The 18,562-nt window shown below is 48.6% G+C and overlaps 1 protein-coding gene across 2 annotated transcripts in view; it reads right to left on the reverse strand.

The window, feature by feature from the left end:
- Positions 1-18,562, reverse strand: part of LOC147708712 (uncharacterized) — a 260,521-nt gene that overhangs the window by 96,235 nt on the left and 145,724 nt on the right. For both annotated transcript variants that reach the window (XM_086927366.1, XM_086927367.1), the window contains exons 8-9: positions 17,616-17,726; positions 17,309-17,419 (exon numbers count right to left, since the gene is read on the reverse strand). In XM_086927366.1, the coding sequence (XP_086783492.1) occupies positions 17,309-17,419; positions 17,616-17,726 (222 nt within the window). The remainder of the gene's footprint in view (positions 1-17,308; positions 17,420-17,615; positions 17,727-18,562) is intronic.

An 18,562-nucleotide genomic window follows, 5' to 3' on the forward strand; every position in this document is an offset into this window, starting at 1 on the left:
GTGGCGGGCGGGGTACGCTGTGACGGGGAGCCGCTAAGCTCCGAGACCATCCGCAGGGCTTCCCGTTGTTCTCTGCGTATGTCCTCTTCCGGTGGGCTCGCACTATGCTGGGTGTTGCTGGCCGCGGGGGAGGGTGTCCTGGCGCCCCGCCTCCTCTTGGATCTCCTGCGCCTCCTAGGCCTGTCCGGGTTTCCTGATCTCCCCGTGCTCTTGTCCGTCCCGTTATCCAGCCAGGCTTCCACATCTTCCGAGGAGTCGAAGAAGTGTGTTTTCTCGTTCGCTATCACTCTGAGTTTCGCTGGGAAGAGGAGGGAATATGTAAGTCCCAGTTGGCGTAGCCTCCGTTTTACCATTAGAAATGATTGTCTCTGGCGCTGCACCTGGATTGTATAGTCTGGGAAAAACATTATGTTCGCATTTTCCACTTGAATGATGCCCAGTTTGCGAGTTTCTCGCAGTACAGTGTCTCGGTCCCTGTAGTTCAGGATTCGGATCAGGAAAGGGCGGGGGTTAGAGCCGGTGTGGAGCGGCCTGGTCGGGACTCTGTGTGCCCGCTCCACCACGAAATATGGCGAGAGGGTGCCTTCGGGCAACAGGGTGCGTAGCCAGTCTTCTACGTGGGTGGTCGGATCTTTGCCTTCCCATTTTTCTGGCAAACCTACTATTCGGACGTTGTTGCGTCTCGCCCTCCCTTCTGCATCTTCTGCCCTGTCTTCTAGGAACTCCACCCTGTTGAGGAGGTCTTTAATATGTTTGTCCGACTGGGTGACAGTAGGTTTCAGGTCCGTCACCGTGGTTTCCAGGGTTTTGGCGCGTTCTGCCAGTTTCTTATGGTCCTCCTTCAAGTGCGTGAGGTCAATGGCGACCCCGTCTATTTTCGCCTCCAGGGACGTCCGGGTGGACTGGATGGAGTTTTCCAGGCGCGTCATGGCCGCCAGCACCGAGTCCAGCCTGGCTGTCACCGGATCTGCGTCCGTTTGTTTCTGCGACTTGTCCATTTTGCCCTTTTGGGACGTGCTCCCCGTTCCTGTGCGCTTCCCAGCACCTCCAGACATGAGAGGGAACTGATTCTCGGAGGATCCGGGTGGGGTGATGGTTCGCGGTCTCGCCGATCGCCAGAGCCACTGGCTGGTGCGCAGGCGGTGTTTCCAGGGCAGGTCCCTGTCTTCTTAGCGCCTCCTGTGTGGTCGGGCCGCCCAGAGTGTAGCGTGGGTCGGCGGCAGTCGTGAGTCCGTTCAGGACGGTTTCAGGCTCGGGCAATGGGTTATGCTGTGCCCCTTCCGCAGTTGGGTGCGGTCCGGACTCCTCTCTTACCCCCTGTCGCGTCGGGCGCCCAGTTACGCCGTGATTTCAAGGGCACCGGAGTCGTGTGCAGTGCGTGGCAGGCAGTGGCTTCCCACGGCGCTCGTCCCACTCAGCAGCCCCTATTGTCGGGCGCGATCAGCAGCAGTGCCCTCCGGCCGTCCGTGCCTGTGCCGGGTGACCAGAGCAGTCGGATTCCAAGCTTTGCGGTTGGCGGCGGCTCTCCCCGGTGCCGCCCTCCAATCTCCCCGCGCCGTGGGTCGTGGGTATGGCTCACGGGGCTTAACCCAAACTCTCTTGATGGATCCACAGAACCTTTTAATTTTATAAGTAAAAGAACATGGCAAGCGCCGGTCAAATTTCACATCAATCTATAAAATGGCACCACAGTCATTAGCAAGTCAAAAATGTTCCATCTCCTCCTCCCACGTTTAAGTTTGACATTCCTATCACATCTCATTGAAATCCTAAATCCCTGCAAAACGCTTAACTTGCCAACAACCTGCACTATGCTATGCAGATTCATTAAACAGCACTACATTTATCAGTAATTTATCAACAATAACCACTTTTTTTTAAACTATCTTAATGGAATGTCGTCTCAAAGAATCTGCACAAAACTCAATGATTATTTACACCTCTTTAAACTTTGCCACCTATCCCTCACCGGATCTTCATGAATCCTGAGATTTTTAAACTGTGCTTAACATACTAATAGCCTGCCTAACTTCATGCAGATTTACTCAACAGAACCAAAATTATCAGCATATGAAACCGTTTCCCGCCTTTTTTTTTTTTTAACTGTGCCTACCCTCAAGGATTCTGCAAAAAACTTGCCATACACGCAAAAGACTAAGCAAGCAAAATGCATGCCACATTTCAACAGTTATTACCAAAGGAACTCTTTATACGCTCCCCACTCACCCCATTTTAAGTATGCCCCACTCGTCAGATTCGCATACATTTAAAAATACTAAGAATAAGCTAAGTGTGTGCCAAATTTCATGTAAATTTTCCAGACTGTAAGTAAATCAGAAACCACCTTTATAGCGGTCAAGATATCTCTATAAATGAATCCTTCGAAGACCGTCTGACACATTTTACAATAGTCATTACTGTTAGAAACTGAATTACACACAATCAAGCAAAGGTACTCCTCTCAGGTAGCTTTAATTTCATGCCAAGTTTTATAAAATTCCATGAGGTAGTTGCTATATGTAGGAAGGTACCCCTTATTGAGATGTCAACTCCACCTTTAGCCTGGTAAATTAAGTGATTTTGACTGAAAGTGCACTGGGCTCCTGCTAACCATATCCCCAGTGCCAGAGCTCTTTTCCAAAACTGCAAAATTGTTCCCCCAGTCTGAAAAACATGTAGAACCCTCTATAAGTCCCTACTATATGGTATCCTGGTACCTAGGGCCTGGGGTACTAAAGAGGGCCACTAAGGGCTGCAGCACAAATTATGCCTCCTTAAGGGACCCCCTCACCAAGCACATGTAAAACTGCCACTATAGGCTGCATGTCTTGGGGCAGACAAAAACGAAAACAAGACATGTCTCGCATCCCTGTGTGTCAGGTTCCCTACCACTGCATGTGATACTAGGATGTCACCCCTACAGCAGGTCTGACAGCCCTAAGGCAGGTTGCTTAGTACTACCACATGTGAGGGCATACCTGCTTGAACAGATATGTCGCTGTGCTGGTCAGTTCTATTACTGCCAGTAAAAGTGGCCAGGGAAGCCATTTGAGACCATGTGCTGGACACTGGTGAAAACGAGATCACTATCTACATGATGGCTTCACTGAAAATAGAAATGTTTGGTATTAAAAGTCTCGTTTTGGCAAGGCCACACTGAATCCAGTGTTGAATTTACCAAAACATGCCCCCAGAGGGCAGACATGCCCCCTGAAAACCTACCTGCCTCTGGTGTGCTTGCGGACTAGTTTCTGCCAGCCTGAGACGCTGATCTGGCCTCCTAGAGTGAGAGCCTTCGCTCTCAGGAGATCTAGAACAAAAGCCTGTCTGGGAAGAGGGTGTAACACGCCCTTTTGCAGGTTGACCTGCTGATTAGCCTTCCTTGGGCAGCAAGCCTAAAAGGGCTGCAGCTTTTGAAACACGAAGCAGGCTCTACCTCGCAGGAGAGGAAGCCGACAGGTTTGTCCAGGACCCCCTTGGCACTTGTCCAGCTGGGAAAATCAGCTAGTCAGGAAGTCGTGCCACCTCCAGGCTAGTATAATTCCCACAAAATATATAGGGTGGCACTATAGATAGATGTGTGAGGGAGGGTCCCGAGTTTCAAAAAAGAGTACCATGGAGTTTCCAAAGAAAAACTGACATGGTGTGAGACTCTGTAGAAGGTTGACTTGGCACATACATATTACGCTTTAGAGCCGTCTGACCTAACATATTGATCGACATATGCGTGTGATGGTCAAGAAATTGAGGCCTAGGTATCGCATTATAATTTATACACTTGATACAGCAGAGTGACTGTTTTGTGATCCTGATGAATGCCCTGAACAGTATTGTCGTTATGGCAGAAACATGTTGATCACTAGATAGGGTATACATCTATAACCCTGCATTCACATGCGTTTTAACTGACTACCACATAGGAAAAAAGAATAAAGTTGTTGCCCCTATGTAGGTAGTTTTTAATACACTTTTTTCACTTATTCATTTGCACTCTGCCCCTCCTTACCATACTGAGTTGATAGAACCAACACGTGCTTTGCTCTCCTGCTCCTTCCTCTTTGGTTAAAGTTGTAGCCCACACGGGGTACTTTGCGGTCCCCGTGTGTTGGAGGAACCCTATGATGAAGCATGTCACCCTCTGGTGAGTGAGGGTTTTCGTCCACAACTTGGTTGTGCCACCCCCCCCCCCCCCTTTTGTTTTGGGTTTTTCACACATCTATCTATAGTAATACCCTATATATTGTGTGGGAATTATGATTATGGGAGTCATATGGAATAGAAGTTTCTATATTGTAAGCTTCTCTTGTGTGTGATATATACCTCCAGGCTAGTACCACCCTTAAGGTGGGCTGCTGTGAGGTGGACACGATTATTTTGAAGTAGTCATTTTTGTGAAGGAATACTTAGGAATTATAGGACAGGATTATGCCCACTTTCCACACGAAGAGGTCATTTGGGGCATAGTGACCCCAAGCATCAATAGCTCATTGACTATTACCCTACACCAGTGGTTCCCAAACTTTTCTAAACTGCGGCTCCCTTTACCTATTGACTAATGTCCGCAGCTCCCCATTAGGTTACCTTTTTTTTTGGCGGGTGGTGAATGCAAGCCCATTCTCGGTAGTACTTTCATGTTTTTCCATGAAAATAATTGGGATGAAGGTGATGAAGGTATATATCATAGATGCAATCCTATTCTGGCCACTACAGAGCCCCATGCTGTGTCAACGACTGATTGGACTGCAATTGTGGACAAACGTCTGTGTTTCTAATCTCCCTAAATTGTAAATATTTGTAATAAAAAACAGCATATCCCTTGCTCCCCACCTCCCACCCCCACCTTTTTCTGAGTAAGTGCATATATTATATATGTGCCTCTTTGCAAAGAGATACTTTATCTTACCGCCTATCTCTGGCGTGAAGGCATTAGCAGCAGTTTTAACATTTTGAAAGGCCTTAGTAGAGGCTGGGTTGAGCTGCAATTCTGGACAAGGACCCTCGAGTAGAACAGCAAAAGGAGAGACAGCACGCCATCATGAAGAGACAGTCACCCGCCTTTGCTGCTTGCTGAGAACTCAGCAGGAAACCAGTGCAGGACCGAATCTGTGGGCAGTCTGACTCAGTGGAACTCCTGGAATGCAGACAAGGACTTCCGTTTTTACCACCAGCTTGAAAACAAATGCATTGAAATATTCTCGTCTCCCTGCTGTCCTGATACTAGACGCCTTGCAAGTGAGGTTGCACTGCCCTCTTATGGCCCATAGGCAACCGCTGCAGGCCTGATCACACGGAGCAGTGTTGATTTTAGATGCACATAAGTGCAACATACTATTTATTACTGATTCCCAAACTGTGTGCTCATATGTTCGTGGCGCCCCTGGCTAATTTTCAAGGCACACAGTTTGGGAACCACTGCCCTACACTCCCCTAAATTTTGTATTTAGGGGAGTACCTGGCACCAAAGAAGCATATCCTGATGACCTACGGAGAAGACCCGCTGACCTGTTTGCCGTTCTCCATCTACTCTGCGCCAAAGTCGACTCGTCCTGCAGCTGAGTGCCTCCAGAACCTGGGAGGGCGGCCTGCCTTCCATAAAGACTAAGATCTCACAGTAGATCTGTTCAAAAGAAATTTCAAAGAAAAGAAACGGAGACCTTCAGAACTACCAAATATCCGACAACAGAAGTCCCCTCTGCACCCGACTCCTCCAGCCAAAGTTGAAGTAGTCCACCATTGCCAACAAGGTTCCGCAGTGCTCCAGAGTCAGATTGATGAACTCCCAGATGTCACCTGCAGCCTTTGCACCCTGCCCCCTTCGACCGTGACTGCTCCCGGTAAGGAAAATTGATGCCTAAATACACCTCTGCAACTGTTACCCCCGGGCAGTGGACAAGAGGAACTCTGGTGTCTCTACGTTCAAGTATATTGCAAGTCTTCAACCCCGTGTTGCTTCGCCCGACTTGTCCTCCTGTCCGAGCATGCAGCCTCTTTCCGCAGTGACCGATCTCTATTAAAACCTATGCTGCGCCCGCTGCTGCTTTGCACCCTGCTGCCCTCGTGCTGTTGGTGGTGTACTTCTGGTGCTGCCTTGGACCTTGGGAACAAAGTCCTGGGCACACGTTATGAGGTTATCACACTGGTAGAAATGTCTCGTATTGTACCAATTCTAGTCGTCGACACCAGAATATTTGTTCAAAAGTATTTATTCAAGCAACAACAAAGAAACAACCAGCCGACACGTGTTTCGTCACATAAGGGAGGTGTCCAGTGACTCTTCAGGGCTGCATGGCAGTGTCAATCGAACGGTGCAGTCCAGAGGTCAATCAGGGATCAGAAAGGGCCTCCGTATCCTAGTGGAAAGTGCGGTCCATATCGGGAAAACTGGAAGTGGGCGGGCCTCTTTTGTGTGAGGTAAAGAAGCAAGTAATGCCTTGACAGAGCTCTCGGAGCGTCGAAAAAAGCGACTTTTGGAAATTAGGAAAGTGTAGAAAACCCGAGGGGTACGACACGCCTAGCGAGAAGTGATGACTTCTCAAACAGGTGAAGGATGGGGAAAGGCGGGTATGCGTGATGCAAGATCAAGAAGCAAGGAGGGATGGTGTGGAAGAAGTCCAGTGTCTGGAGGGGGCGAAGGGCGGGTACTCCGGCCAGCTCGAGTTGAGCGTAGCATGACAGTCTGACACGGAGTCTGTATGATTCCCGTTCTTCGCCTACTCCAGACACTGGACTTCTTCCACACCCTCCCTTCTTGCATCTTGACCTCACATCGCGCCAATCTTCCCGTTTTACTAAAAACCCTACATCCAGAAAGTACTGTCTTGGACCTTGTCCACCACTCACCGAAACTCCTGGAGCCGATATACTGTACCTGTTTGCAGAACTTGTTTTTCATCCCAAAGGAATACATTGCAGAACTCAAAAATTGAATTGTGTACACTTTTTGAACTGGAAAGAATTTATATTTGAAAACATACTTACCTGAACAATTTTCTTCTGATGCCCAAACATATATAAAGATACCTGCTATTTTTATCAATTGGTGTGGTTCTCCTTCTTGAGTCGTGTTATTGTGTGTATCTGCAAATGTCTTGCACTCCTCTCGGGTACGCCTAAGGCTGCTTGACCACACTACCCCCTAATAGAGCACTTTAGGATTGCATAGAAAGTCCTGTCCACTCATAAGGGAACCCCTGGACTCTTTACACGATATATCAGATTTTTGATACACCACATAAAGAGCCAGCTTCCTACACTATTGCATCTAACAAGATTTTCTATGGGAATTGAAATGTGAAAATACCTTTGTTTTGACCCTTCACGCCCTTTATTTTCCGCCACTAGTTAGACGCAACTTGACATGCAACACCTAACCCAGATTCACTTTTTTGGGTAAGGTTCATGCAGATTTGTTAAGTGCCACTAAATTTATGAAAATAAAAAAATCGCATTTTCAATGGAAACTCAGACATACCCAGAACTACAGATTTACGAGACACTCAAGAGTCGCATTGGCATCAGTGGCACAGTCCTGACATGGGTTCACGTCCTAGCTGCAACATCGCTTTAAACAAATAAAAATCCCGCTGTGCAGTTCGTCGGTTTCGTCGCCAAGATGGCCGCTGACCACGTGGCTAGTGGCCGGGATGGCGCGTCGAGTGACACAATGCAAAAGGGCCCCACGCAGATCGTGGAGATGCTGGAGGGCTCTTCTTCGGTGCAAGGGCTGCTCGATGGTGGGGGTTCTCAGTCCTCAAAGCACAACGTCGAGGATGCCTCAGATGCTGCGCAGTCAGCTTTTCGGGTGTCTTTCAAGAGGTCCGGTCCCACGTCACTCGGTGCCTCCACAGGTCCCTTCTTTGCAGGGACTGTGGATCGGGCTGTGAGAGGTCTGGGAGTCTGGTTCTTGTCGGGCTCTGGGCTCCGGCGGGAGGCAGCGGCAAAGCATACGTCGATTCGCTGGTTGGTACCTGTATTCACAGGGTGGCCACTCCTAGGCCACAAGGGAGATTCCCTTCAGTCTTCTGAGCAGCAGAATGTCGAAGTCCAGTCGTCTTCTTAGTTTCAAGTTGATTCAGGATGATCTGCTGTGCAATGGCACTGCTCCCACTCTTATTCCCAATCTGAGGGGTGGATCACCTACTAGGTCCCTCCTCTGGGAGGAACCAGGAAGGGGGGCGGTTACACCCCCTTTCCTTTGTCCAGCTCCTCGCCAGGCCTGGGTCTGGAAAGTCCCAGGACCGGTTTGGACTGGCTTATGCACGGGGACACCTTGTGTGCCCCGGGCATGTCTGTTTCTTTTCAGCCCTGTCCTACCCAATACACAAAACCCTGTCTGGGGTGGTGCTCGCACCTTCCAAGGCAGGAAACCCTTTGTCCAGGCCACCATCTGCTGAGTTTCGGTCAGCAGCCGGAGGCCAGACTCGTGTCTGTGGTGGCAGCATCCATTTTGTGATGCTGAGGCTCTGGTTAACTTTAACCGGGGTTAAGGCTACACACATGTTGTGTCCCTCTAGAAGGGTGGAATGCTATCCCCGTCGACAGAACTGTCGAGGGGATAGTATTCCAATTCGTATGACACCTTACTCGACATGTTTTGATAAAGCCAAACCAAAGATAGCATTTAACCGCGAGGATTATAATGCACTTAAGAGTATATGGTATGGCAATATCCCGGAACAGCTTAGGGAGTGGTTCCCGACAGCTGCAGACAGGCTCAGCTCATGCTAGAGCACCATCTCACATATTTCCAAGCACTCTGCCTCCAGGATTGATGAGGCCTTCCATAGGAGTGGCCGATAGGAACATATGTGTCCAGTTTAGGGTTAGATATAGGGATACTATATCTAAGTAAGAGGTGATTACACCAACTTACCCCAGCTGAGTGATCAGCCAGTTGTGTCAAATATGGAGGCCAGGCCAGGGGTGGCACAATACATGCTGCAGCCCCTGGTAGGCCTTGGATGCACCTATGCCCTGGGTACCTAGGGTACACTGTTACAGGGGCAAACAAGGTGAACCAATTCCAATTGTGTTATGCACCTAAGGTACATGGAGTCCATTTTAAGGAGAGAGCAATCAGCCTGGGGCCCTGAATAGCAGGATCCCAGGCCAACTAAGTCAAAAACCAGCTAACACCAGGCAAAAAGTTTGGGGGTAACCATAGTCAGATATCCACCGTCCTACAATCAGTACGCAGAATGGGGAGGATGGGTGGGGCAGTAAGGAATCTATAACTAACCTATGTTTCTTACAGATATATCGTTACCGAAGGTATGTAACTTGTTCATCTGAAAGAAACAGTTAAAGATTCCCTACTTTCGAACAGATACCCCAACAGTACCAACCCCGGAGGTGGGTCTGCGAACCAAGTTCACAGCAGGAGGTCCTGGAGAACAGAACAGCCAAAGAAGCTGTCCCTCCGGACTTGGCTGTCCAGGCAGTAGTGTTTTGTAAACGTGTGCAACGATACCCATGTAGCCGCCTGACAGATGTCATGTAGAGGGACAACTCGGCCCAAAGCAGTAGTGGCAGCCGTCGCCCTGGTGGAATGGGCGTGTAGCCTCACTGGAGGCTCCTTTTTTGCTAGAGAATAGCAGGCTTTGATACACAAAATGACCCACCTGGAGAGTGTACGGCCTGACCTTTTTTGGCACTCACCTACCCAACAAAGAGCTGGTTATCCACCTGAAACTCTTTGGTGCGATCCAGATAGAAGGAAAGCGCACATTTTGAGTCCAGACGGTGGAGCCTCTCTTCCTCTTTAGAAGGATGTGGAGGCGTAAAGAAGGTGGGCAAAGTTATGGTTTGCCCAATATGAAAGGAGGTGACCACCTTGGGAACAAAGGATGGACGAGTTCTTAGGACAACCTTGTCCAGATGTACAGCCAGAAAAGGAGGCTTGGTTGAAAGAGCCTGGAGCTCACTGGAGCTCACTCACTCTCTTGGCAGATGTGATGACTACCAGGAGTTAAGAGTCTGAGAGGACAGTTGTGAAGCGGCTCAAAGGGAGCGCACATCAAATGCATCAAGACCAAATTCAAGTCCCACTGAGGCATCATGAAGGGGATAGGAGGAAAGAGACGAGTAATGCCCTTTAAGAAACTATTTACAACTGGGAACTTGAAGAGAGAAGGCTGATCAGAAAGGCAGAAATGGCCGAGAGATAGCCCTTAGAGATAGGCCAAAGAAAGGAGGAACAAAAGAACCTCAGAAAGAGGGGTGGAAAGGGGATGCATGCCTTTGCTGAGCACCATGCCACAAATTTGTTCCATCGGCAGGCGAATACAGTCTTAGTGGAGGGACAGCTGGCTGCCAGGATTACACCACAGTCTTCGGGAGGCAGGCCAAACAACATCAACTGCCGCCTCTCAATCTCCACGCAAGGAAGTGGAGGCTGGACAGGTTCGGGTGGAGGACCGTCCCCTGCTGCTGCGACAGAAGATCTTCCTGAAGAGGCAGACTGATAGGAGGATCGATGGCCATGTTGAGCAGCTCGGGATACCAGACTCTTGGTGCTCAATCCGGAGCCACAAGAATGACTTGGGCCCGGTCGCGCTTGATCTTCTTCAGCACTCTGGGCACAAGTGGTGTGGGCGGAAAGGCGTATAGAAGACTGCAACTCCAGTCGTGGCGAAAAGCGTTGCCTAGCGAGTGACGCCTTGGAAACTCCAAACCGCAGAATTGCTGACATTGAGCGTTCTCTTCGGTGGCGAATAGATCTAACCAAGGCTCTCCTCACTGATGAAAGAGACCTTGCACCACCTCCGAGTGAAGACGCCATTCGTGATCCATCATGCACCTGCTGCTGATTTAGTCCGCCCTGGCGTTCAGAGAAACTGCCAAGTGTTGAACCACCAGGGATATGCCCTGAAGCTCCAGCCATGTCCAGAGGCGTAGCGGGCTCTTGACAGAGTCCACGACCCCACCCCGCCTTGTTCGTTGCAGTACCATATGGGGGTGGTGTTGTCAGTGAACACCTGCACTAATCTTCCCCAGACAGAGGGAAGGAATGCTTTGAGTGCAAGACGGATTGCCCGAAGCTCCAGAAGGTTGATGTGGAGCCCGGACTCCGCCGGAGACCAGAGGCCTCTGATCTCCGCCCCTCCCACCTCCTGATTCGTGAGCCACCAATGCAATTATAGTACAGTGCCCTCCGAGATCTGGACACAATTGGAGATTCCCCTGATGCTGCGTCCAGTGAAACTTCAGGTCCCACAGCAGAGTCTGCATATGCCACTTGGCATGATCGACCAGCAGGATGCAGGTGGTCAAGAGGCCCAGTAGCCTCACGGTCATCATGACCAAAACTTGGGATAGGGGCTGAAAGATCTGAATCATAGCCTGAATATCCAGGACTCACTGTTCGGGAGGATAAACCCGAAACTGCTTTGTGTCCAGAACCGCGCCGATGAAGAGGAGCATCTGAGAGAGGGTCAGGTGCGACTTCAGCATGTTTATGGAGAACCCTAGCGAATGCAGGAGGTGGGCAGTAGTCTGGAGGTGGGAGGCGACAACCTGGAGCGGGCCTTCTTTCAACAGCCAGTCATCGATATAGGGGAAGACTGGAACCCCAGATCTGCGTAGATGAGCTGCGACCACTGCCATCACTTTCATGAACACGCGAGGGGCGCTGGTCAGGCCAAGGGGGAGCACAGTAAACTGAAAGTGCTTGTGGCGTACGGTGAACTGCAGGTAACGCCGGTGAGCCGACAGGAAAGGATGTGAAAGTAAGCATCCTGCAAGTCCAACGTTACCATCTAGTCTCCAGGGTCTAGGGCAGACAAGACCTGAGCGAGTGTCAACATCTTGAACTTCTTCTTGAGGAAGCAGTTGAAGTTTCTGAGGTCTTAGATAGGACGCAGGCCCTTGTCCTTCTTGGGTACCAGAAAGTAGTGGAAATAGCAACCACAACCTACTGGGGCAGGAACGCGCTCAATGGCTCCCTTGGCCAAGAGAGCGGTGACTTCCTGTTGGAGAAGGCCCAGATGATTCTCCGACATACGGTGGTACTGAGGTCGCATGGCTAGGGGGGGTAGCCTCGAAGGAGAGGGAGTAGCCCCTTTGGACTATCTGCACAACCCACCTGTCCGATGTGATGGTGTGCCAGTGGGGGAGGTGATGGTGGATCCTGCAGTCCACTGGCGATTGATGGGCCTGAAATGTTGGACTGGGAAGGTTTGGAGCCTAAAGCAGAGGGGGGGTTGATGGACTGGCCAGCGTTGATGGACTGGCCCGCTCGCTGTCCCAGAACCATGGCAGTGATTCCCACGTCCCCGCCCGCACCAAGGTTGTGGAACTCGCGTTGGCCTGTGGCTCTGGGCGGGACATAGTCGGGCACCCCTTCCGTAGCCATGAAAGGGGCAAAAAGCAGACTACGCAGGGCAGTTGGTGGGGCAGTTGGAGAGGCCCAAGTAGTTGGCCGTAGCCCATGAGTCCTTGAAACGCTCTAGAGCGTTGTCTGCTTTGTCGCCAAAAAAGGTGACGGCCATCAAAGGACATGTCCATAAGGGTGCTCTGGGCATCCTCAGAAAAACCAGTCAGTTTCATCCAGGTGTAACATCGAAGGGCTACCGACGTGGAAATCATCCTGCCCAGAGGGCCGGCGGTATCCAGCCCACAACTGATGGTAAACTTCGCTGAGTCCCTCCCGGCGACAACAGCCTGGGAGAGTACGGTCCGGGCCTCCTCCACACTCTGATGCAGCACTTGCGCAACCGTCTCCCACACAGAGTGGGAATAACGGCTCAATAGACCTGCAGTGTTTACCAACCGCAGTCCCAAGGTGGCAGTAGAAAAAAATCTTCTTTCCAAGATGATCCAGCTTCTTGGATTCCCTTATCTGGTGGATCGTTAGGGAATGCGCTCTTGGAGGTTGAGGCTTGGACCACCAAGCTCTCAGGGGTGGGACGTTGGGAGAGGAAAGTGGGGTCGCCCAGGGCCGGGCGGTAGCATTGGGCAATCATCCTATCCATGGGAGCCCCCGTGTTGGACCTGGACCAGGTGCCCAAAAGGATGTCGGTTAGGGCTTCATCAAACGGCGGCAGGAGCTGCGAAGAGCTCGCTTGCGGTTCAAGCACCTCTGTCAGGAGGTTAGTCCTGACCGCCACTGAAGGGAGCTCAAGGTAGAGAACCTCGGCCGCCCTGCGCAACACCACTGCATAGGAAGCTCCCTCCTCCGTAGCCTCGGTAGGAGGAGACAACATGTCAAGGTTTGGGGAGGTATCAAGACCACTGGCATCCCATGTCCTCTCTCCAGTCCGGGTCATAATCTAACTGGTTGGTCAAAGGGTCACCTGAACCCTCCCAGAGCTCCTCCTTGTCCATTGGGTGCTAATCTGGCCTGATAGGGACCCCAGGAGTGAAAAGGGGCACGAAGCCACCACTCTGCGCCAGATCCGGCGTTGGGCGAAGTTGATCCGGCTCAGTATGCACATCAAGATGGAGGGCAGGGTCGACGCCAGCCGAAGGCACAACAGTTGTCGAGTGCGGGTGCGGTGCCGAAGGAAACGGCGGTGGTGGAGGTGTATTGCGGTCAACCAGCGCCGATCCGGATCCAGGCCTGGATCCATGGGGGCCAAGCGGCGTCGGGGCAGGAGCTGCCGGCATAAAAGGCCTAAGATCCCTAACAGAGTCCACGGGGCCCAAAGGCGCGCCAGCGGAGTTGGGCTGCCAAAAGAAGGCATGCATCGCCTCGTAAAACTGACAAAGCTGGGCAGGGTTCGTTCCGGGTCCTAGGAAGGAAAGGAAAGGAAACTTGGAGGCAGCCCTTCATGCTCCGAACGAGACGCCGTGGGAGGGGCACCTCCCACATCCCTCATCTCGTCAACCAGCTGGCGGGGAGAAGTCGAAGAGCGACCATGCTTCTTCGACTTCTCCTTGTGCTTCGACTTACTAGACCCGAGTGCGGAGACTTGGGTGACAAGTGGTGATGGTGGTGGCCGGTCCCTTGACCTCCCTCGCGAACTCGAAAGCCGCAGAGCCGACTGCCGGTAGCTCAAGAAGTTTTCGGGACCACTCCCGCAAAGACTTCGGAGCCATGGTCCAGTAGTTGGAGCACGACTTGGAGTTCTGGTCGCGCTCCAGGCAAAAGAAGCACATGCTGTGCGGATCCGTCACTGACATCAGTCGGGTACAGGAACCACAAGCCTTGAGGCCAGGCCTCCCTACGTGCACCAGGAGTCAGCAGGACTCCAAAAGACGTCGACAAAAGTCGCTCAAACAGTTCAGTCAAAAAGTAACTGGAGGTACCGCTTTCTCCGGATCTGCGCTGGCTGGCGTGGAAAAAGAAAGAACTGACGTCAGCGGGCAAGGGCGGCATCTAAGTAGCTACCGTGACGTCATACCGGCAACCACGATGCCAACGACGGAGGCGTAGCCGACTGACGTCACCTTCTGACGCGCACAGGTCCTGCTGACGAAAAACTTTCCGGATCCAGTCTGATGCCTGGGTGTAATTATAAGGTAAAGAATCTGTAACTAACTGCTTCTTTCAGATACACCTTTTTGTATACAAATAGCAGAAACACAAACATAAGAGGTGTTAGACAAATGTGTGTGGGGAAGGGGGGAATCTGTTAACCTGGAGGAGGAGACTTCAAAATGTGAATGTGGTACATCACATGAAGCATTCCAATTTCCATGGTGGAAGCTAGGTGGGGGTAAGTGGAAAGTGAGATGAAAAGATTAAAAGCCATAGATTCTATCACTATCACTATACTACTACAGGTTTGAAACTCACATAATGATCTAATACTGCAAGGAGGATTTTAAGCTTGGCGAGAGGGACGAAGTTTAGAAGGGGTTTGGTGTTTGCCGTCAGGTTGGTGAAAAGCACAAAGGTTTATGCACAAAGGTACATGCATTCCATTCTATGCCAGTCATGCAGATTTCTATACAGGTGTGCATTAAGCATACACACAATCTTTTTTACACAATTAAGAGGAAATGTGTGTCTGCATGGAGAGATCAGTGAGACTGCAAAAATTGGCGCTGGCTTCTATGTTACAGTTACAGAAGTTTGAAATGTACCTGGCACTGACAAATGGACAATGTTATTAGTACAAGAAGGGCATTAGGCCATAGCCCCCTTGATCTGTGAAGTGCCACATTTATATAGATTTTGTGCTTGCTGGCACTCAACACCAATTTTGGCTTTTGGCTTGTATCTACCCATAACCAGTACATATCTACAAATTGCACTCAATAGGCTTTAAAAAGCATTCAGCTATGCCTTTGTTTATCCTGGGCATGCTTTGGGTAACTCCCCATATCACTCACACAGACTCTTTTGTGGGTCACCCCTGGGAGAGCCCTATCTGGAATTTATCCTGGCTACCTGCAGCCACTATATGCTGTGGGCAGCTCCTCCATCATTCCTGGACTATCCCGTAAGAGAATGTACAATTGCTGCTCCTCTTCTGTGCAGGCCTCTGGGTTACTCCTTTTCACTCCTGGATGGGATTCAGATCACTAATACTGGTTGTTTACCGTGAAAGCCTGCAGGTTGCTCACCTGTCAAACCAGAAGGATTACACAGAGCGTCTTACAGGACCGTCTTAAACCAGGACATGCTTTGGACACCTCCTCTGTCGCTCATATGTATATTCTATAGAGAACGACTCAATCAAGCACAAAAATAAATAATCTAAAGTGCAGTCTTCCTTTCTCTTAGTACTCTTTCTGCCATTACAAGCCTAGTTGCAGCAGAGTAAAACAGGATAAATTACCAGGTTTGTCACTCATGCACAATACTGCACATTTTCCCACAGGCTACACTTAATTTCAACACTATTCCAACCAGGCACGCAATCACATATGTCAACACAAGCAAGAAATGTAATTCTCCAATGTCTAAGGCATTAATAGAGCTTCTCGTGACTAATACCCAAAAATTCATAATTGAGTAGGGAATTCTTTAATTTGTACGCGTTTCTTTAAAATAATACTCCTGTTTCATCACTCACCCTGGAACTAGCCGCTGGAGAAGGTTTACCCTGACATGCTTTCCCCTGGAACTGGGTCTGCTGAATTTAGAGATTCCCAAAAATACATGTTTGTGGCCCCTACAATGCTAAAATAAGCAACCCATGAAAGGAATTTTTTAATAACCTTTCACAAAAATGATGATGTGGGCAGATTTCCTTCCGAACATCTCATCTCCCCGATAAAATAAAAAAAAAATCGAAGTGCTGTACGCCCAAAGAAATCCATCATGAGCATGTTCAGTCAGGGATTTCACACTAAAAATGTTGCTTATGGATTTTTGCACAGGACAAATGGGAAAGGTGGGCATACACTATTATTGTCCTTGATCTCATGAATGTAGGAATAATAGACATGCACTTTTTCACCTGCAGTATGTTCTCAAACAGCACCAGTAGGAAGACAGGAAATGCAAATAACATAATAAAGAGTTTAGGTGCTACTCGCAATGCTCAATACCAGGGTTTTAGATTACATTTAATATATAAACAGGAATGTGCAAACTTATGGAAAACAGTGTGTGGGAACACTTCTTCCTCCTGACTGGTCATCAGTGGGAATATTCAAAGTGTGGTCACTATTATAACATGACAGAAATACAACTTCTGAAAACTAGTGTCTGTTGTTGTCTCACAATCACAGAAAAATCAAACAGATCAAGTGTTAAGAATATGTATTACTCAGGGTTTCCTGAGTGAGGGTGTAGGTTTTCATAGAGGATTGCACTGCACTATGATTGGGCCTCTTAACAAAATGTGTCTGAAAGTTATTTATACAATATCTAGTTGTTATCTATAAACAAAGCCGCTTTGTCTAATTGGGAATGGACATTAAGACAGATGTTTCTTAAAGGGGCTACTAAAAAGGTTTTTGAGTGAGTTCTCCGAGAGAGGTTACTAAGTACCCAATAGGTGAGTTCCTGTGGGGCATTTACTAAATATCTCACCGTCTGTAAAAATAAATTGTCTGTCCTATACAATAAAATGGATAGAAGGGACCCATGGAGAGAGAAAGGCATACATAAGTGAAACCTTTGTATTTGTTTCTGCTCAGCACCTCGCTGTATACCACCTTTCTTTTACATCTCTCTCATGCACCCATCACCAATTTCTTCTCCAATTTCCTCACTCCATGAAAAGATTCAATTGCTGGCTTTTCAGGGGAACACCCTCCATTCACATTCAGTCTTATCTTGTCGCCTTCATTTTGCTAATCTGATCCCTCTTTTACGGCTAGTCTGTATCCCTACCCCTTCATAGCTTTGATGAAAATCGGGGTGGTACATAAACACAATTAATATAAATATGCATTACATTAATTCATTTACCTGCTCGGTTATTGATTCTTTCTTTTTTCCCTGTTTCCTGCTCGTTCATGGAGTAGCGTCTGTCCTCATCTTTAACAGAAAAAGAAATAACTGTAGAAACCCCTGTTTGCCCTGTTAATAAAAAAAACAAATATGTAAAACGATAAAACATTTTTAAAAAATCACTAATCATCTTTGTGGAAACAGTCACCATTAAAAAAAACATCCCCAACACATGATTAACAAATACAGACGGTGTGTGGTGTCTGGACTTAGAAATCACATGCTCTCATTTGAGCAGGAAGGAAGAATAAAGTGACTATTTCACCTGCTGGACTGCTGCCAGAGTCCATTCTCTCAATGTCATGATGCTCCACGGAATATACATCTTCTTCTTCTTTTATGCACACTGAAATATTTGATGCTGTGACAGCAGGCCCTGTTAAAAACAAAAATTAGAATATCACAAATAAGAAAAGGTTTTGGAAGCAAGTCAACTGTAGAAGAGGATGACTAACTGTGAGAAAGCATCACCCTGTGCTCAAATATCAAATAGTCTTTCACATAGGTGGCACATGAACCAAGAAAAGTGTGCAAAACAGACCCCCCTCACATCCCTATCCAAGCAACCTAGAGGACATTTTTACAAAATTGAGAAACTCTCAAGCCATTTCCAGCGCAAATTCCCAGAAAGTGACTAAAACCCCAAAGGTTTTAGAGACACTGGGCCCAAAGTCATGTTTGGTGCTCTCGAGATAAAAAAAACCTTTTCAAATACACTTGGAACACTACAGCACAAAATAAGGCAAACTGTTTGCAGTCCAAATATTTTTGCCATAAAGGTAAACCAGATGGTAATCTACAAAAAACGAAACCCCCTCATTTTGGGAAGGAATTAAAATGACCTTTTCTGAAAGCTGTGCACACTTTCACACTTCTATGAACAGGTTTTGAGTAGAATCCACAGAGCTATGCAACGAAGGTGTATTCATTCTTTAAGTCATTCAAATAAAACAGGCCTTGTCAAAGCCAATAGGCCTGATATTGGTTGTCAGCCTCCTTCTGGCTTAGTCAATGCTTATGTTGCCATGGATCTAGAAAAAAAAAATATATATATATATATATATTCACATTAAAAAACATAGGTTTCAGGGGCGTTATAGGTAGCTGGACATTTCACTCTTACAAAACCAGTGAAATTCCCCCGTTATAGTTAGTTCAGCTAACTATAACAACTCGAGCGCCCGCAATGCCCTGCTGATGACGTCACCTTTT

This window comes from Lissotriton vulgaris, chromosome 6 (assembly GCF_964263255.1).
Source record: "Lissotriton vulgaris chromosome 6, aLisVul1.2, whole genome shotgun sequence".
In the NCBI taxonomy this organism is placed as follows: domain Eukaryota; kingdom Metazoa; phylum Chordata; class Amphibia; order Caudata; family Salamandridae; genus Lissotriton; species Lissotriton vulgaris.